The sequence below is a fragment of the Centrocercus urophasianus genome, unplaced genomic scaffold (assembly GCF_019232065.1).
Source record: "Centrocercus urophasianus isolate 14NV4802_14NV808 unplaced genomic scaffold, USGS_Curo_1.0 seq_3, whole genome shotgun sequence".
NCBI lineage: Eukaryota > Metazoa > Chordata > Aves > Galliformes > Phasianidae > Centrocercus > Centrocercus urophasianus.
Window position 1 is genome coordinate 2,635,771 of NW_024884866.1, and position 21,069 is coordinate 2,656,839.

General features: G+C 40.0%; 1 protein-coding gene across 4 annotated transcripts in view; it reads left to right on the forward strand.

Annotated features, from left to right (window-relative positions):
- NR3C2 (nuclear receptor subfamily 3 group C member 2) overlaps positions 1 to 21,069 on the forward strand; it is a 199,957-nt gene that overhangs the window by 161,704 nt on the left and 17,184 nt on the right. For all 4 annotated transcript variants that reach the window (XM_042828344.1, XM_042828345.1, XM_042828346.1 and 1 more), the window contains 2 exons: positions 5,417 to 5,755; positions 6,152 to 6,296. In XM_042828344.1, the coding sequence (XP_042684278.1) occupies positions 5,417 to 5,755; positions 6,152 to 6,296 (484 nt within the window). The remainder of the gene's footprint in view (positions 1 to 5,416; positions 5,756 to 6,151; positions 6,297 to 21,069) is intronic.

Sequence of the window (21,069 nt, forward strand, 5' to 3'; positions counted from 1 at the left end):
ATGAAATTAAGATCTGTTGAATCAAGATCAGTTTGGTCCTGGCTCTGATAGACCTATGTGAATATAAATTATTGATTTTGGTAGGCAACAGGCAAGCTCTGAACATCATATTTTAAAGAAGAATTCTTATTTCTGGAGATTATCGATTGCAAGCGATTATCAATCAAATATCGATGGTGATTCACATATACCTACACAAAAGTTTAGATAATTTTATGAAGTTCTGATTTTCTTTGGAGCACTGAATGCCTGTTTGAATTAACTGCAGGATCTTTTTAGATTGTTTGTATGCTGAATTTAAACATAAATACAATTCTGCAAATTAGATATTACTGTTACAAAATTACTGAACTGAATCATAATATTTATGTGCTCTTTTGTCTACTATTGATAGCATTTTGTTCTTTGGCTTTTTGGACCCCATTTCTTTAACAATAATGCTGATGAAAATTACTGATTTTGAGCCTGTGAAAAATAGTTCCCAGTTTTGAGGCTGTGTTTACTTCGTGTTTACTTCTTGGGAACGGGTGGAATATAGATCAGTCCCCTCTAGATCCAGCTTGTGTAGCAGATTGCGTGAAAACTTGCAATCATAAAACCAGAGGGCTCCCAGTTGTGATTTTCTGCCACCAGTCTAACAGATGAGGCATCAGTTCTGAGGAGCTCGTTGTGCAAATGTGAGTCCACCCTATTCTCCAGTCAGTAGCTGCTCTCTAGCAGTTAAGTCCAGTCTTCTTGCTGAGGGCTATGAGCAGTTGTGCTTGTTTGTGAAGGTTGCTCTTGCTGAGATCTTCAAGCATGTGGAATGATACACAGTTTCATAGACTTGAAGGCTGTCCTTTGAACTTGTTGGGTAAAGGTCTGCCTAACTTTTGTCTGTCTCTTCCAAGGAAACAGTCTGCTATATTTAGTCAGACGTGTTGTTTATTTATTTCTCTGTTGTATGATATATTGCTAGAGCTATGGGGGAGGTCTGTTGGGCATGCCTGTTCAAAGTGCAGCTTTACAACTTTTCAGCTACTTCACCTTATTTCAATATTTGTTTTTATTGCAGTGTGCAACACCTCCTAAAATACGTAACAAAAATCATAGTAGATGTTTTAAGTGTTAACTTCAGGTATACCTGCAGTGCATCTTTCACTATTCTTCAGCTCTTACCCAATCTTCAGTTATTTAAAAATACAGAGATTATAATATGATATCTTGGCTGCAATAGCACAGAGCAGGAGGGGTAAGAAACTCGTGACGGTGCTACCATCTTGGTGATGGACCTGTCCTAATCCTTAGTGCTTGTTAGGCTTCATCTGAGGCCTGAAAGCCTCATACGTGCCTTGCCCCCTGGTCTGTCTGCTGACCCTGTAGCTTTGCCAACATTTCCACATGGGTATTCTGATAAGTTCGGCTTGTTCTCACAGATTCGGAGGTGGTTTTGTGGTTGGTTTTCCAATTAGAGAGCAAACGTGCAAAACACTTCCAAAAGACAGGCTCCAAAGATGTACTTCTCTGCGTTGTATTTAATCGTTAGTTGTTGGTTTCTGTGGGAGTTACCAAACCAGTTGAGCTAGAGAGCTGGCATGAAGCCAAATGAAAAATACAGTTTTCTTCACTGTAAACATGACTGTCAAGCAGTCATGTTTTTCTCAGCTTCATTTTAAAGGCATTATAACGGAACAAAATGAAACTAAAACATATTTTTATGCCAGTATTATACGTGGAAGAATGCTATTTCTCTATTCTCTTCATGAGGATTTCAGTGAATAGAACGTGCAGAATTACGTTACAAAAATATGTGATCAGGTATCTCTATCGCTAGGTACCTGATGGAGTTGTTAAACCAATAGATTTCTTATTCTGGTAGTGTTATGGTAAGAATGCATTTTTGGTCTCTGCAAACATGAAAGATATGTAAAGTTCTTTATTTTTAGTTCTATTTTGATAACAGAAAAAAACCAATGCCTGATAAAATTTAATGAATAACAGCAGCAAGCATTAATCTCTATCCATTCCTCCAGGCTTATTTTCCAACTCTCTTTTCAGTGACTGATAGCTCTGGCAACTCATCATCCAATGTTCTGCTGAACTTGGCCGTTCTTGCTTTGCTTTGGGGATGTTTTTTCTTTTTTTTCTTTTTCTTTTTTTTTTTTTTTTTTTTTTTTTTTTTTTTGAAAAATGCGGAAGCTCAGCTTTGCCTTTCTGAGATAAATGTGAACTATATTTAATGCTCACAGTGATCTCACCAGTACGTCATCCTGTAGGTGCAACTGCTCCAAATAGGGAAAAACAGCATTTTCACTTACTTTTCAGAATTAAATTTAACAGTTGTCTGCACTGCCTTTCCGTAACGCCCTCCACTTTATTTTGCAGAGTAAGGAGAAAGCTTTTTTAACAAAATGTCTGATCAGCTGCAGCTTTGTAAAATGGCTTTTTGGAAACTAAGAACAAAAATTGCATCTTGAAGAATGGGTGCCAGCATCCATGTATCTTGGGGCACCAGAGGATGAAAAATCCTTCAGTTGTGCTTCGTTGTGTGAATGAGCATTTTTGCTTAGTAATAGAAAAGTAAGAAATAGTATTAGAAGGGAGGTTGAAGAGTCAGCTTATTTGTCTGCTCTCGGAACAGAATCCATTGCAGTGGATTCTCCTGACTATCATTTGTCTCACACCTTCTGTATCACCTCCAATTATGGCAACGTCAGTGTTTCTCTATGTAATCCATGCTAACACTTCAGGTAATTAGGAAGTTTTTGTACAGTATCTGTAGAGACTGATACATAATTTCAAATTTTAGTTTATTAGTGCCAGCACTTTTTTTATTTGCCTATCTCATCCTTTTATTAAAAAATTCAACCTGCATCAGTCGGTCTGGATATTTGCAGGCACAGAGAAATGAGATGATTGAAAACAGAAATTCATGCTGCAAATTAATTAATGAAATGGTGTTTGACTCTCCAAAGAGGAAGTTAGAAGTGTTGCACAAAGATCTCTGACATTCTTTGCAGATCTCCTGGCAATGTCAGGAGAAGCTTTATTTTGTGGCTGATGGAAATGGCACCAATCTGATGCTCAGATTTTGCCCTTCCTGCGAGGTTCAATATGCTCTGTGATAGCAATGAATTATGAGATTTTTAAGACGATAGTCCAAGAGAGCCTATTTGACCTTTGAGATCTTGCATGTGAGTGGTACCACTGCTATTTTATGTCACAACCTCCTGGGATTTCCCTAACAAACAAGTTTGCTCCTGGAGCCAGCTTATCCCTAGATCCTTAGGGGTCAAGGTACTGTGCCGTAAGGAAGTGCTGGCAGCAGCAGGCTGTTGTTGCATTGGGACGCATGTTGTTCTGAATGCTGGCAGCTGTATCCTGCCTTGCAGTGTGTCCACAGCCTGTGGGTCTGGGCAGGCAGCCCTATTTTTAAGGAAGCAGACAAGCGCTACTTGGCCCCATCGCCAGCAGTAGTCTCAGGACAAAGGCAGCACATCTGTTCAGGAGATTTTTCTCAAGTTCTAGATTTTATTTAAAAGAGTACTGGGGCAGTTCTGTGGATCTCTTGTACACTTACAGATGAAGTTACTGATGACAGAAAAAGGGATGTTATAACTGGAAGGAGATAAGAGTCAAGACAGGAGTTTTAGATGTGTACAGACATATCAGAAAAGAATAGATTTGAGAGAAGCTGCTCTGAAAGAGCTGTGAATATTTATATTTAGTTTATTGTTTCTGAAGATTATTTTACTTTTTCCAGCCATTGCTTCATATTCAGTCCACCTGTATGTGTAGCAGAGTACAGGGGAAACTTTCAGCAAACTGGTGCTTTATGCAGAGTTTTAAATTTGAGACTGCTATTTTGCCTCCACTTTGCACTGTGTTTAGCGTGGAAATGATGTATCTGGCCCATGCTTGATTTTAAGGCACATCACACAATCACAGGACCCTGGGCTGTGCTCCACACTGGCACCATCTCTGTTTTCTCCCAGTCGACATGGGAGCAGAGATAAAAAAGACTCCTGTTCCTCAGCGTGTAACTCCACTACCAGCTTTAGTTTCTCCACAGGTGAAGTCCGGGCATGCAAAACTAGCCTAAGTCAAAAAGGGACTTTGTTCCAGTGTAATGCAATGCCACTAAAGTGTGCTTAGACCCTGCAATTGACATGAATTGCAGATAGAAGGAGTAACTGGAACAGGGTAGATGACAGGAAACAAGCCTGCACTGCCTCCTCTGGATATATTGTACACTGAACGGGAGAGGAACATTGTGTTGAAATACAACTTTACTTGTATGTTTATCCTTAGAAATTGAGTTTGGAACACAAAATGAATAAATAGTTTATTTCTTCATATTCAGGTATCAGTGGAAAACACTGCTTAGAGCTCAAAAATTGAGAATAGTAATGAGCTACTAGAAGAAGGAGGGGTGGGCTTGTTTTGTGCTCCTTGGTGTTTTGTGTGTTTGTTTGCTTAATCTTCTTGCTTTCTATTTCCCATTCTTTCAGCACACTGTAGGCTAATTTTGCTGGTGTGTGAGCAGGGCTTACTACCTGCTTAAATATCCATCCTTCACATGGCAATGTTGGAAATGAATCCCACAGAGTACGGCTGGCTTCTCTGCGAGGAGTGAAAGCACTCTAGTGTTCTTGTCTTCCAAGAACATTTAGTAAAAGAAAGTAAGAAGGTTAGCATTTAAGCAAAAAATAAATAGAATAGAGGAAAGCTGATCACCGAGAGCTGATAGACGTGAGGGAGAAGTGTTATGTGAGGCTTAGTGTTTTTTGCCTAACTGGGTACCTATTCACAGTGTTTTTTCAGAACTCACTGAGAGAGGAGGAGGCTCTTAAGGAAGGATCAAAGTTGCAAACCCAAGGGGATTTGACTAGATTAGGCTGTTCAGAGTGGATTGATTGCCTTTCGAGTTGAGGCACAGTCAGGGTGTGTACAAGAGCTCCCAAGCTTAGAAAGGCTTCAGGTCTGCTAATTTTAGGCATTGCCAGGGAGGCTTCTTTTGATCACAAAATGCAGCGCAGAATATGAATTACAAATCTGTAGGTGATGTCCACAGCCTGTGGACATCCATCTAAACTATAGTACAAATAAACTGAAATGCTTAGGGTACCTGCTGCTTTAACTAGGATGTTTTATGCAGGTCTATATAGAGACATAGAAATGCAAATTACTGGACGCTGATGCTTGTAGATGTGTACTAAAGCAATAAAAATTGAACTTAAATGTTTCTTTTGTTCCTTTTCCCATTCTAACAGTGCTGCAGGCAAAGTATTTCTTAGGTCCTGGTGATTTCAGTGTTTGTTTCACTTTCAAAGTTTTACAGTGCTGCTTCTGCTTTGATTTTCTGTAAAGCCAAGCTTATGCCAGCATTTCACAGTTTTCTCTACTGACTTGGTTTTTGTGCTTTTTGTCTTCACAGCCCGGAAGTCCAAAAAACTGGGCAAATTGAAAGGGATGCATGAGGAACAGCCACAGCAGCGGCAGCAGCCACCACCCCAAAGCCCTGAGGAAGGGACGACGTACATTGCTCCAGTAACTGAGCCCCCTGTAAACACAGCACTTGTCCCCCACATGTCTGCCATCTCACCAGCACTTACTCCCTCTCCTGTTAAGATCCTTGAAAGCATTGAACCAGAGATTGTGTACGCAGGGTACGACAGCTCAAAACCAGACACAGCTGAGTACCTGCTTTCCACCTTAAACCGCCTGGCCGGCAAGCAGATGATTCAGGTGGTAAAGTGGGCAAAGATACTTCCAGGTAGGATCATGAAGCATTTGGTGAAATTTCTGGTCAGCCTTCTAGATTTATCAACTATTTGCCTGATTAATTGCATCTTTTGACTGTGGGCTGGGTTGAAAATCCTCATAAGGGGAGCAGCCTGATAGAAGATTGTTTTTTTAATTTGTGTCATGTTTGCTTCGTGTGTTTGTGATAGGTATTTAAAAAGCTTTCATTTTGAATAATAGGCTCTGTAGAAGAAAACATGTTTTGTCACTAGAATGAAAAATTATGGTTTTGCTTCTTCAGAAATGTACTTTGTGGGAGTGTTGCTCTTGTTCTTGACTATAATACTAGAAAAATAATGAGTGATGTATTTGCCAACCCTTGAAGGGCACAACATAGTTCATGTGCATTTTCTGTTTTGTTCTCTAGGATTTAGAAACTTGCCACTCGAGGACCAAATTACTTTAATTCAGTATTCGTGGATGTGTCTGTCATCGTTTGCCTTGAGTTGGAGATCATACAAACATACAAACAGCCAGTTCCTCTACTTTGCTCCAGACTTGATTTTTGATGAGTAAGTATTCCTTAATGGTCCTTTTCAGTTCAAGCTGGAAGGATTATTCTGTCTTTGTTTGGTTTTCAGTCTAAGAAAATTTCAGCTAATCCCAGTTTGAGAAGTAGCTAGAAACATTTTTCTGTGCCTCAGTTTTCAATTAGTGAAGCCTTGCTACTGCCATCCATTTCTCCTTGCATATGTGGATGTGTTCACAAACTGGGAACAAGCTGCTGGCTTGAAATATAACTGATACAAAACTGAGATTTATAAAGAAACATTTTTTTGTTATCTACTGGAGCTTAGAGAAGTATATGACTTCTAGGAAATGTGAACATTTAAATTGCCAGGTTTTTTTGTTGTTGTTGGTTTGTTTTTTTTCTTCAGAGCAGTCATATAATAGTGCTTTTGTTAAGAGTATACAGCTCTTCAATGAGTTTTCTTGACAGTCTTTAATTACCCTTCTTTGCAGTCATGAAAGAAGCAAAAATGTTTTTTCAGTAATGAAACATAACTTTTTTTATGATGCGTTTAGAGAAAAAAAAGCATCAACCAAGGAACCATTCCTTCTGCGTATGTATATTCCTTCATGTTTTAAATTTGTGTTGTAGTGCTTTGCTTTTGAGGAGTATAATTTGATAATTTGATAATTTTTCTCTTCCATTCGCCTGGTGTTTATTCCAAGCCAGTAATGTCAAAAGTTGAATACACAGGCAAACTGTGGTCATGTCATGTACTTATCCCAGAAAGTATTTTTTTTCTCCAGGTAAAAATGAGAGGTAATCAGTAGGATATGGATGCTTCTGAAGGTGGAATAAAAACAGAGGGGAAAAAAAAAACAAAAATGGGAGAAGAATTAACAAAAAGTAACTTAGTACCCAATCTCCTGAAATCTTCTTAAATGTTTAAAAACTTTTTTCTTCGAAAAGATGGTTTTTCACTGTCATCTTAGTATTTTTAACTTGATTTAAGGATTCCTAAATAATTCATATGAGATCTGGTCCTAAAGCAGTGAGCAGTATCAAAGGAGGATCATTTGTGAGCTGTTTTTTTCTTCCTCTGAGAGAAGAATGTGGTGATTCACTGCATGTGATTGAAAGTGAACTGTTGGCCATTTTCCTTGTTGAAAGTACCTCCACTATGACTCGGGACGCTAAAGAGTTGTCACCAAAAAAGCATCTGTTGCTAAAGCTAACTGAAAATGTGAACTTTAATGAATATAATTCTCCTGCAGAAAATGCAGACCTATACGTTTGAACACAAGTAATTTTCCCTCATCTGAAGTAAGTCAGTCAAGGGGGACAAAATCTATTGGACAAGGCAATCAGTCTTACTGGCAGATGTAAGTATACATGAATTGCTAGCAGTCTTGATACTGCAGTTAGAAGCAGCTTCCAGAATTCAAGACTACTCGTGAATTTTGTGCTGCAAGTATGGAAGGCAGCGCATGCAGAAATTATTCTGAGGCCGAGGTTCTAGTTGGAAAAGGACAGAAAGAAAGAAATTTTGTAATGGAATGTTGAGATAGCAGAGCAGGTGCTCACAGACTCTGGAATCTTCAGTTCTGGAGATATACAAACCTTGACTGGGCCCTGAGCAGTGAGCTCTAGCTTTGGTGTTAGCCCTGCTGTAACCTTTCGTGGAGACCTCCAAAGGTCTCAACATAAATTATTTTGTGATTCTTGTTTAATAAAAGCAACTCTTTCCCAACTTTGACGTAAGATCTCAGAGGTGAATTACTCAAATTGTACAAGTCAACCAATACTATACAGCATAAAAAACGTTTGGATAAGTACAAAACATAGTAAAGAGTTGTGCAAGAGTGAAGATTCAGAACAAAAGTCTGATGTAGTATTAAACTATGTATACTATATATATGTATGTTTATGTATGGAAACCAAGGTCAGTTTGTCTGGTTAATATCTCAAGTGAAAAAAATTGAGATTGAATCAAGCAAACTGTAAAACACAATCAAATCTAAGAAGTTACTCAAACAAGCAGGACCAAAAGCATAAGCAGTTAATGATGTAATTCCACTACAGTTCTAGGGCAATAGATTTTTCAGTGCCCTTGTTTCATTTAGTTTTGTTGCATCTTCAGTATCACTACATCAGAAAGCAGATTGCTTTTTTCTCATAGCATTTGCCTTGTGTGATTGTCTGTGATAGAGTTTAACCTTAATGCTTCATTTTACATCTATTCCTGTTTATGAAACTGTACTGGTTTGAAACTTTGCTCCAGAATTGCTGAATCCTGATTCTGCCTTTATTTTTGGAGTACTGCGAACTGGGAAAAACACACGCTTTCATTTCTGTGGGATGAGGTTTATCAAACTTCACAAAGGTTCATTCGATGTAGCTTTTAAAATTTTTTTGTTCCGTTTGGCACTTTAAGAGATAGATTAGTCCATATAGAATGAAAAGGAGATGCTTGAAAATGACTTTTCCTTTTGCTGGCTTGAAAAAGTCATGTACTATTAACACCAGGCCAAGATTTTCTTGATATTTCTTCATATTTTGTCTGGAGAGGTCGTTTCCTGTCCTTGGGCAAGAAGTAATTAGTAGGGGCCCTTGCCAGTATGCTGCCCAGAAGGTTCAACATTTTTCTTCAATGAGCTATTAAGAAAGAGTGAAAGTAGAGGTTGGCATTAGCAGAATTATGCTGCTTTGTTTTGCATTAAATGAATTTTCCATTTACTCTTAACTACTGTGAATAAGAGGAAGTCGTAATGTTTCTGGAAGGCCATGATATATGATATTGTTTTATTTCTTATTCTGAAGGCCTGTAAACAAGACGAAATGAAAACCTGTGTGCTTATCATAGGCATTAAAGCATCTCTGATTGTGTAAATATGGTGTAAAATATCCCATAGTAAATACATAGTTTGTCTTTCTGCTGGGAGTATGCAAGGCTGGGAATACTTGGCCACTCACGTTTATATTCTAATTAAGTGTACTCTTGGTCTTCGTGGATCAAGCATGTGTTCCATTGCTTTAACTGAGCTTAATTATATGCCAAGATGTGAACCGAGGATAAGAAAATGGCCACACAACCACTCAGTCACTCTGCATGTTGCAGAAATGACAAAACATGTGTGTGTTGTATGTGCGGAGAAGGACCTGGGTGTTCTTGTGGACAGCAGGGTGGCCGTGAGCCAGCAGTGTGCCTTTGTGGCCAAGAAAGCCAGTGGTACCATGGGGTGAATTAACAGGAGCGTGGCCAGCAGGTTGAGGGAGGTGATCATCCACCTCTGCCCTGCCTTGGTGAGGCCACATTTAGAACACTGTATCCAGTTCTACGCTCCCCAGTTCAAAAGAGAGGGATCTCCTAGAAGGAGTCCAGTGGAGGGCCAGAAAGATGATAAAGGGCCTGGAGCATCTCCCCTGTGAGGAAAGGCTATATAACCTGGGTCTTTTCAGCCTGGGGAAAAGAAGACTGAGGGGGAATCTGACCAGTGTTTGTAAATATCTAAAGGGAAGTGGGAGGCAAATGGATGAGGCCAGGTTCTTCTCAGTGGAATGTAGGAATAGGAGAATGGAGAATGGCCTAAAACTGGAGCATAGGATGGTCCATACAAAGATGTGAAAGTACTTCTTTATGGTAAGGGTGATGGAGCACTGGAACAGGTTGCCCAGAAAGGTTGTAGTATCTCCAGTGGAAATATTCAAGACCTGTCTGGACACCTACCTGTGCTACCTGTTGTAGGGTACCTGCAGGGGGGGTTGGACTCAATGACCTCTTGAGGTCCTTTCCAACCCCTGCAATTCTGTGATTCTGTGTAAGTTACAGTATGTAGGCTTTTAACCCATTTCCTTCATAGCTCAGTAGTTGTAATCAAAAGAGTACAGTAACACTGAAATACCATGAGGAAACAGTTTAGTACATTGAAGTGCAGCATCAATATTTCTACAGTATTTTGCAAATGCACCGAATGAGTAATGCTGTGTGTTTTCTTCCTCCTTTGATTTTTCTTGGTTTCTCATTTGCAGCTCAGGAATAACTCACAAGCGCATAAGTGCGCAGGTTCTGAAGCCGTTTTACTTTGTTGAAACCATGATAAGATTTTTACAGAGATTTTTACATTTCTCAAGGACTTCAATCCTTTCCTAATTAAAAATAGTGCCAGGCACTGCATGAAGTACCCAAAATTATTAAATTGAACTTGAAAAAATCAAATCTAGAAATTGAAGGCAGTTTTTATGAGCATTTAGATCAGCTCTGTCTTTCCCCCCAGTTCCTCTCTGAAATGATATGTTATTGAGACATGTCTCATTCCTTAATAAAAAAAATAAAATTAGTAGAGCCAGCAGCCAAGTGAATAATAATTAAAAATATTAGGAGCAAAGTACACTGGTTGATATATTGGCCAGTGCTTGTAAAAAATAAGGAAAAATTTCATGTTATGGATTTTAAGCTGATAAATGACTGTAATTTCTTTTATTATTGCTATTTGGGGCAATTGTGTTACTAATGGCTATTTTAATTGTAAAATTGAAACATCAACTCCAGATGCTTTAAATAACCTGGTTTATGTAACCGAGAGCTGTGTATGTATTGCACTTTAACAAACCAACAAAGCCTATTACAAAACAATATAAATCCTTCTTTTAATGCAGGAAATGTAACTTTCAATAAAATAAAAATGTGATATTGGAGGGCTCTTTCATGTCATGCCTTTGGTAATTCCCCCAACTGTGAAGTTTAAAAATTTAAAAGCAGAGAGGTTGACGCTAGCAGCAGAGGAAAAAATAGAGAATATATATTTCAAATGAGAGCATTGATGTATAGCAGATGAGGGAGAGGGGCAGAAAAACAGCTTTAGGATGTGGGGATTCTGTGAAGGTCTGGCGCTGCTGTTGTCTTGGGGTGTGGATGGGCAGAGGATTTTGTAAGGTTGAGGGAAGTCGTAGACTTAAATTGGAAACGCAGATGTAGCTTGGCTGAATAGCTATTTCATTAGTAAATAGCATGTTCATTGTCTTCTCATTAGATTCCTCTCGTAATATACTTGTGGAAGCTGACCGCTAGGATTTGGTGTTGCGTAACGCAGAGCAAGGATACAGCTGTCTCTCTGTGACCTTTCAGGGCCAAAGCCCTTAAATCTTTCAGGTGTTCCGATTTCTGTAGTCACACCAGGAAGAGAAATCTAATAAAATAACCTGGATGTCTCAGAGCTACAGAGGTTTTTAATCCTGCATACCTCCAGGGGGATGATTCTTCAGGTCATCTGTGTATAGTGAGAGAGCCAGTAACTTTTGTTATTATGTAAAAGATACATTTTCCCATTTTGCAGGATGATGACTGTTAACTCTAATGGTACTGATTTTGGTCTTTTTTGCACTCCTGTTAATCCTGTCTAAATTTAGGTCAATTTTTGTAATCTTTTTGATCTAGCAGTCTCCAAATCCCTCATTTTTAATTAGTATTGCTGCAGCAATTGTTGGTATGAGTTGTCTGTGTTTGTTCTTTGCTGGTAAAGTAAGTGTGTGCTTGCAGGTCTTGTTAAAAGGTCAGCAAACACATCCATGATAGTACTCATTGTATGTTTGTTGCTTACATTATATTATTTAGAACAAAAATGCTTCACTCATACAATCTAATCTGTCAGGTGATTTTAAGGAGATCCGTGGGAATGAAAAAACAGTGAGAAAGAAGGTCCTTCTAGCAGTTTCTCATGTTTTTAACAGGCCAGTTGCAAAGAAGGTGTGGCATCAGGACAGGGATAAAATATTTTTCATTTGGCCGTTCCAGCAGTTACTGGCTTAGGTACTTTCTGAATGAGAGACTGCATTCAGTTGTGCTTCATAAGCCTTCTGTATCTCCTGTGAATTTCTCTAATACCTTTCTGAATACATTTATAACTCCAGCACATGAAGTGTTCTGTGACAATCACTTCTGCAATTTACTTACGCATATTTATTTGTTAGAGATGTTTTTAAAGCAGATACTTGATAATTTAATGGAGTACCACTTCATTCTTGTGTTTGTGGAAATATGGATATATTTCCTTTCATCCTGCGTACGCCATTTATCATTTATAGATCTCTGTCAGGTCCTGTTGATTATTCTACAAGTAGAAGAATCAACTAGTCAGTTTAGTCTCCCTTTGTGTATCAGTTGCTTGCTACTGCTGGCCATACTCATCTTCCCCTGCGGTGCTTTTGCTTAGCACCTGTGTTAATTTTGGGAACAGACCAGAATGACACACTGTATTCAGAATGCATTGGATTTATGTGGTGGCAAAATTATGATTTCTGTCTTGCTTTCAGTTCTCCTTCTCTCACCCACTGCTTTCGTTTTGACCACTAATAAACACCAAGCAAGTATTTTCAAAGGACGGAAACTAAAAAAACCTGCTCCAAATTACACCTAGGTTTCTTTACTGTGCGATGCTTGTTAATTAGAGCCAATTATTATATGTATAGTGAGAGATGATTATACTGTCTGCATTGTCTTGGAATTAATGATTTTCACCTTCAATTTTGTCAGCCAGCCTCACAGTTTTGCAAGATTTTTCTGCAGTCTTTCATGGGCAGTTCCTGATTTCATTGTCTGGAGTCATCAGCAAACTCTGTCACTTGCACAGGTCTGATTTTTTTCATATGATGTATGAGTACAGTTCACAGCACAAGCTTCAGTGCAGAGCTCTGCAATACTTGCCTGGTAGCCTCCAGTACTTTTGAAAAACATCCATTTGTTATTATCTTCTGACTTCTATTTTTAAGCTGCCAATAATCCATGAAGAGCCGTCCTCCTTACCCCTAAGCCCTCTTTAAGAGCTTTCAGGAGATCTCTTTAATAGCTTTAAAATCCAGCTCTGCCCTGTCTGCATCCCAGTTACCTCCTGCTGCAGAGCACAATGTGCAGGAGGTCCTGGACCGGTCATTCCTTGTGCCCGCACGCTGGCACACAGTAGGTACTGAAGCTTGTGCCTAAGCTGCATGCCCCAGTTTCCTTTCTGTGGAAACCAGAGAAAAGGAGAGAAGGGAGGAGAGGGCTGGTTCATGCTTTGTTCTTATCCCATAGGGATGTGGGATGCCGCTAGACCTGGTGCAAAGCATTCCCATCAAGCAGGCATTGCCTGCACCAAGCAGGGCACCTTTGTGCTGTTGTTGCTCATGCAGATGAGTACGACATGACCTCTCTTTATCAAAGCTGCACTGATGTGCTTCCACTATAGCATATTTAATTACTTGCTAATGTTCCTCCTTTGGTCATTTTGCTAGATACAGGAATAATACTTCTTAGCCTTCCCATTTCCAGCAGGGACAAGAGAGGTGATTGTTCCTCTCTACTCTGCCTTCCTGAGCCCCCATCTGGAGTACTGCATCCAGGCCTGGGGCTCTCAATATAAGAAAGACTGGGAGCTGTTGGAGAGGGTCCAGAGGAGATCCACAGAGATGATCAGAAGGCTAGAGAGCCCCTCCTATGAAGACATGCTGAGGGAGCTGGGCTTGTTTAGGCTGGAAAAGAGAAGGCAGTGGGATGACCTCGTTGCAGCCTTCTAGTACTTTAAAGGGAGCCTACAAACAGGAGGGGAGTCAACTCTTCACAAAGGTAGAAAATGGCAGGACAAGGGGAAATGGCTTTAAGTTGAAGGAGGGAAGATTTAGATTAGATAATGGGTAAGTTCTTCAGAGAGAAAATGGTGAGATGCTGGAGCAGGCTGCCCAGGAAGGTTGTGGATGCCCCGTCCCTGAAGGTCTTCATAGTCAGGTTGGATGGGGCCCTGGGCAGCCTGGTCTGGTACTAGATGTGGAGGTTGGCAGCCCTGCCTGTGGCAGGGGGATTGTAGCTTGATGTTCCTTGAGGTCCCTTCCAACCCAAGCCATTTTGTGATTCTGAGATTCTCGCCTCTGCTCTGTTGAGTGCTCTCTCCCTACTCCAAGGCCCATTTTAAAATATCAGTCACGTTTGTCACCTTGCAAGCTTTTTATAAGGGCAATTTAAGCAATAAGCTGTGCATCACAGTTAGTTTTACAGCGGTTCTCTATTAAAGTTACTTTACAACTTGTGGATGGATGCCATCTGGTCTTGATGATTTATTACTATTCATTTTACTGTATTTTTTTCCTAACCTTTGTTCTATGCACGCTTCAGTCTGAAACTAATTCTCTCACTTGCTGAAAAAGGAGGCAAGTGCAGAGCCTCCCTGGACTCCTTTATGGAGAGCACTGATGCAAAGGTTTTATTTAACTTTTCTGCTATGGCCTGATCTTTCTCAAATACTTCATTTTCATCTGATCATCTCATGGCCCAGTGGATGTTCTGGCCGGTTTCCAGCTTGTGATGCATATGAAAGGATTTGATTATTAGTTTTTATGACTTTAGCACAAAGATTTGCCCAATGATTTTACATTTAACTTGGCATAATTATGCTCTCTCTCAGTCTTGTCTCTGCATGACTCCAGGACATCCAGAGGGCTTTTGGGAGGATGTCTTTTTCCACTTCCCTCGAGGTCCTTGGCACGAAGGGTTAGGATAGAGAGGAGGTTTGTCCCTTTCAAATTTATGTTTGTACGTGATGCTGCTTTAATCTTTCTGTGAGTTGGTGAGTTGTTCTGTGGTATCTCTGAATGCCTTTCACATTCATAGTACTTCCCTTCATCACTTTCCCAGTAGAGTTAAATATTTATCTTCCAGATGAAAGGGAAACTTCGGAAGTAGATTATATAAACTGGTACGAGAGGAAGACATGACTTGGCTGACTTCTTCTGAGTGCTAGGCTTTGCATGACATCTTGAGCAAAGTCTTGATTTCTGAGGCGTTTTTGGTACGAGAGAACTGTTGCAGCATGTGGAGTATAGTAGCAATTTTGCTGATGAACCGCTGCAAGTGACAACGATCCTTTGCATAATGTGTATAAAATGATACCCAATTATACGATTTCTGCTTAACGATAACTTTCTCTGATGAACTTTACAAGAATATTTATTGTCGTGTACATTATCATCATTTATTATTGAATGAAGTATTTAAAAAGAATTTTGGTAAAGGCATAATTATGTATTTGCTCATTTAAATTGTGATTTGCATCTTTCAGAATGCAGATGCAAACCAAAAGAGAGTATTTGGTATCAGCGTTCTATTAACTACATAATTAACTGTTAATTGCAGCAGATACTTGGGTCTTCTTTTGCTTGTTAATGTGCTTGGATTGTATGGTGATTATTAGGTTAGATTTTAACACGAGTTTTCTGTTACTGTCTGGGGGTTGAAGCTCTTCCTTTGCAGTAATCGTTGCAAATGAAGCTGTTGCCAGTTCCTTTGCAAGTTAGGCATATAGCAGGGGAAGGCTTAGCTGGAAAGTTTGAAGCATCTGTAAATTTCTTAGTGTCAGTTACATGGGGTCTCATTCTCCAGGAATGTCAGGAAGGCATTCTTGGCAGAAAACTTCAGATCTGTTAAGTTCAATTAAAAAAATGGCAAGTTAAAGTGCCTGGCTAGCCCGGTCTTTAGAGCTGTTTTAACTCAAGGTAAGCTTCCTTGTCCACCAGCGTTCAGTATAATGGTTCTCCTCAGATACATGTGGCAGGAGCGATGAGGGAGCATCTGCCTACCTCTGTGTGAAGAAATGTGTACATGGGCAAAAGCTGCACGGGGCACTTCAGTGGTATCAGTCGAAGTACCTGGGAAGGTAGAGGAGCGTGCTGAGAACACAGGCTGTTGTTACTAGGGGCTGAGGTAATGGCACTTTCTGTTTTCCATTTTTTCCCACGGACCTGGCAGGAGATAGTGGTTTCCAGCAGCAAAACAGAGCCATCAGCCAGGGGCTGTGATGTTGTAACCTGGCCAGGATTCACCTCAGCTTGTGTAAGGCAGTAGGAAGGACGGTTGGCTGACTAAGTCACCTTTATGCTGCCTGTAGGCTAGTGCTTCCCTGGTTGAACCACCCAATTCCCAGCCTGCATTTATCCATAGCCAGTTTAGCCACCTGCAGGGGAATAGTTGAATTTCCCATCCCTTACTGTTTAGGTGAGAGTGACTTTCTCATGGTGGTGCCAAAGTTTGGGTGCTCAGTGTTTGTGGGGTTGCTTTTTCTTTTTTTTTGGTTAACTGCCAAAATTAGAGGGAAAATGGGCATACCCCAAATTTCTCTGTGGTTAAAACTGATGGCAGAAATACCATTGATTTTGAGGGGGTTGGTGCCTGCGTTTGCCATTGATGCAAGGTAACGTACTTTTTCCTTCCTGAAAGGAAAGCTCTAAAGCTTTAAGGGTTGAAGGCAGTATCTTGAAAGAAATGTGTTTTCCTCCCTTCCTGCTGGGGCTTGCAGAATGAGCAGAGGCTGGAAAACGCTGAATAAGTTCCGAATGAAAATTCATGATTGAATTTTGTCTGAATTCTGCATGTGTTTTGTCTTGGATTTTGATCAGTGCAATAACTTAATGATGCTGTTCCAGCATTGCTGACTTTGGTTGCATTTATAATGGGATGGGAAACAGGTGTCTGGGCATAGTCCATCGAGCACAGTGATGCACAGTTGTTGTTTTTTGTCTGCACAAAGCAGTGCAGTGATATCCCCTTTACATTGAAGAAAAGGTTCAGGTTTTGCTATGTAGTGTCATGTTCTTCCACTATATCTCATGATGAAGTTGAAGTAAAATTGTCCATCAAGAAAGAGTAAGTTACTGTTACAATAATAAGCTTCTTTTCATCTTAACCCAAGAATCTCAAAACTTTTTCCAGAAAAGTGAACCCCTTCTAGAGCAGGTGAGATGATTCAGACCACAGGCATTTCTAATCAGATGTCTTGAGCAGCTGCACGAGCAACTCTGTGATATCATATCCCTGGTCTTTTTCCCTCTAATCTGCAGTTTGGCTGCCTTGCCAGAAGGATGTCTGATGATGTTTCACTCCTCTCTGCCAAACCCCTTCTGGCATAGGGGAAAGCATACCTTGCTTTCTGATGTTTCCAAACTTGTTTCGACTTCTAAGATTTGGCAGGTTTTCTTCTTGGATTTCTTTTGTTTGTTTGTTTGCTTGCGTTTTTGTGTGAATCCATTTTGGGTGATGTACGACTTTGAAATGAGTAGATTTTAGGCTAGCAAGAAAAGCCTGTTGATTATAAAAATTGGAAACAGTTGTTACAGGGAATAAAAGTAAAATCAGGAAGTGCAAAGTGTGTCTTTGACACAAAAGTGTTTCTTTGCTACAAGCATTACTAGGTCTTTTCCTAAGTCTTTTCTGAGCTGCAAAGGCCAAGGGACTAGCTCAGCTGCCTGTGTGTTCTTTGAGATGCTGTGGAAGAAGCTGTCTTTGTCCAGATTTTCTCAGCTTTATCAGCATGCCACTTGAGTACTGATGAATCTTCAAAATGCACCACAGGTTCCCCTTTCTTCTTTCCCTGACTGGGAAGACGTGCAGTGGCTTTGAATAGTGTCGGTGAGAAAGTCTATAAAACATGGTTTGGTTTGGGGCTGTGTTTTGCCTTTGAGTGAATATTTTTTGATGTGCGGGTTTCTCTGTTTGGTTGCAGAGTTACAGTCTCCGTACCTAATGAGCTTTGCAGTACTCAACTTTATGATTTCATAAATTAAAATGTATTTATTCATGACAAGTTCTGTCTGTACAGCATGCCGGTAGTTGCACAAGTCTTGCTGTGGCTGTTGGGTTTCTGTGAAGATCACATGAAGATATGTATGAGACGTGGCTAGTTTGGTATACAGGATGCCTTGAGTAAACCCGTGAGTTCCTCCAGTGTGACTGCTCAAAGCCTGTGTCTCTGCTGAAGCTGAGTGGCTCATCCTGTGGTGATTTGGGACACCTGTCCTGTTAGTGTGCCAGCTGTTTGAGTCATTTACCTGCTCATTTGCTTCTGTGTGAAAGTGCAGCTGCTTGCATGGAATAGGGGAACAGAAGGAGTGCTGGGTTGGTTTGCTACATTCTCCTTCACATGTTCAGCTCTCTCTGAATAGATGCTGAGGATGAAACAGGCTTACGTGTTGAGGTGGTACCGTAACGGCGTAGGCTTAAGACAGGATAGAGTGGAAAGATATTGAGGCAAGTACCTGGGACTTTTTTGTTTAGAAACAAATATATTTGCTGCAGTTCACCGAGAGAAACCCAACAACAGCAGCACCCTGCTCTTCTGCCAAGGCGCTTGCTGTTGGGATTTCAGCAGTTGGGGCAACTGCACTGTCTTCCTCCAGTGGAAAGGAAGGGAAGGATGCTGTCCCCTGGTTCCAGCAGGGACGTGGCAAGTTATTTAGTGACCAGTTAGTGAAGGAGATTGATGGTGAAAGAAGCTCTACGCAGGCAGATTGAAATTGCAGTAGATGAGGGGAATTGCTGTGGTTGTGCTTGGCCACTCTCGCTGCCCCCACTGCTGAGTTCTCAGGAGGGGTCAGGCAGGATGTGATCCCAGCATTACATTAAGCCTGTAAGGAGACACTCAGGGAACTTAAGATAGATTAACTTAAGGTGTAAAGTTTAAATCATGTTATTATGAAGGAGGATTAAGCTAAACTGAGCTAATGACACCACTTCTGAATAAGTAGCCACACAGCAGGTTCAGAGCTTTGGTTCCGTGCCTTTTATTACTGAAATGTACTTACCTTCTTAAATATCCCCATAAAGATACATGCCCTTATATTCCAGATCTTCACACTCTTCGCTTTCTATGTCAAGGAGTGAATATTCTGTGTAAGACATAGATCTGGTTTTCACATAGATCTGATTTTTTTTCTTAGATAAGTAAATGTGTGCATATATGTATATGTGTATATATATTTCAATATATGTATATATTAAAATCGGGCAGCATGGAACTCTACCTCACTTTTTCCCAATGGCTACAATGGCATTGGTGATGACATGATGGTCTTCATTCTTAGATAAGGCATTCAGTAAGGAAGAAATAGCTTGGCTCATTTTATATCAGCAAGCCCTGAATTGAGTGTTACCTACCAATCTCAATAAATGAGCTGTTTCTATGGCTTCTGTTGTTATTTTCACTTTGTTAGGACACTTGATGTTAGCATCTGAATTTTCCAACAGCTCTGTGCTCTCTTATTTTTCACTGTGGGGATTAAAATTGAGTGCAAAGATGAATACTGTAAACTCGCACAAAGTGCTTATCTTACATTAAACTGTCATAAACTGGCTTAATTTGTAGTTAGCAATAACTTCTAAATAAATAATAAATCAACTGATTTTCAGGAAGGAAACTAATTTAAAATTACTGCTTTGTGGTACAGTAAATCAGCCTGCTTTGTAATTAGTACTGTATATCATTTTGTATATATGATGACATCAAAATATAAAATATCATCAGGTATTTCAAGTAGATAAAGGAATAAATAGTTAAAATACAATCGAAACACTAACGTATAGTAAAATTCTTCTATTTAGCTTATCATCATCCATGAGAGCAAAACGATCACACAGAAAAACTTCAGTGATCAAATGTAAAATGTCACAAAATCTACAGAGCAGGAGAAAAGAAGGTCTTGAGTCAGGAGACTTCTAGGTTAGCTTCCACAGAGTGTTTTGCCACACTGTTTAGTGAAAGCGTATGAAACCTGAGACAAAACCTCAAAATGTTTCATTTTATTTGCTGTGTGGCTTGTGGTATCAGATGAAAGCTCTGGCACTTCCTGTGTCTGTGGAGGTCAAACGCAGGCAGTGGTGCTGAAAACTGAACGATGTTCTCAGCCTGAGGAGACTGTCTTCTGTGCCCCAGGGAGGTAATAATGAGCATACTGCACTGGTCTTGCTTTGAGTCCTGCTATTTGATAGACTTCTGAGGTGTAAATTTTTATGTATGCATAAAATACAGTCCTCTAGTTTTTGCCTTTCAACTTCAGCATCAGTCAAGAGGCACAGCATCTCCATCCTAGAGCAGGATTTGGTTATTTTGAGCTGAGTGAGGGGAGAAGGAGGAGATAAATTATCCTCTGGGATCTCTCGGAGTCTCACCTGCTTTCAGAGCAAGCAGTGGTGTTAAGAGTGCAAGTATTGCCCGTGGAACAGGCAACCCATCGTGCCTCCAGTGCTCTGTGGAAGTAGCAGCAGTCACTGCTCTGCTGAAAGGCCCAAGCGAGTGGTATTTTAGTCAACATTCAAAGGTTATTTTCTTCTATTTGTTTATTTCCCTGCAGTCCATGATGGATAATAAAAATAAATAAACAAGGCATTTACTACTACTATTGCAGAAAAAAAAAATCTGGAAGTTCTTAGTCCCAAGACAAGGGTGGAGCAGGGGAAAAGTGTAGAGCCCATATAACAATGGGGAGTCCGTTTTATTGGTATGGAGGAGGAAAATAAAATCTGCTCTGGCAGTGGTGAAATAGAACACCAGGAAGATTACGTAAGTCTTTGTTTGCACACAGTATGATTCTTCTCATTCACCAGCCAATTTGTATATTTGAAAAGCCTGTTGCTTGGTTAAAATAATTAGCTGAACTTCATCCAGTTCCTCAGTTATGTGAAAAAGTGTTTGAAGAAATACAGACAATTGTTGTTGAGCATTTAAAATAATAAAAAAAAAAAAGTAGTGGTCTCTGAGCAATTATAGCACCTCATCTAAATACCCACATATATATCTTACTTTCAGGATGAGACAGGCAATTCTCAGCGACTCTGCTTTAACTTCTGTGGTTTGGGATAGCATGTTTAAAAGAGCAGCAAAAAAAACCCCACAAATTATGCCTGCAACTTGTTCTGGATAGGTTAGCCTGGGGCTGCCTGTGAGAACAGAGAATCTGAAGCTAAATGTATTAAAGTGTATGGAAAGAAAGACAAGTAAACTGAGAACAACTCATGCATTTTTAGTATTTTACAAGTGACATAA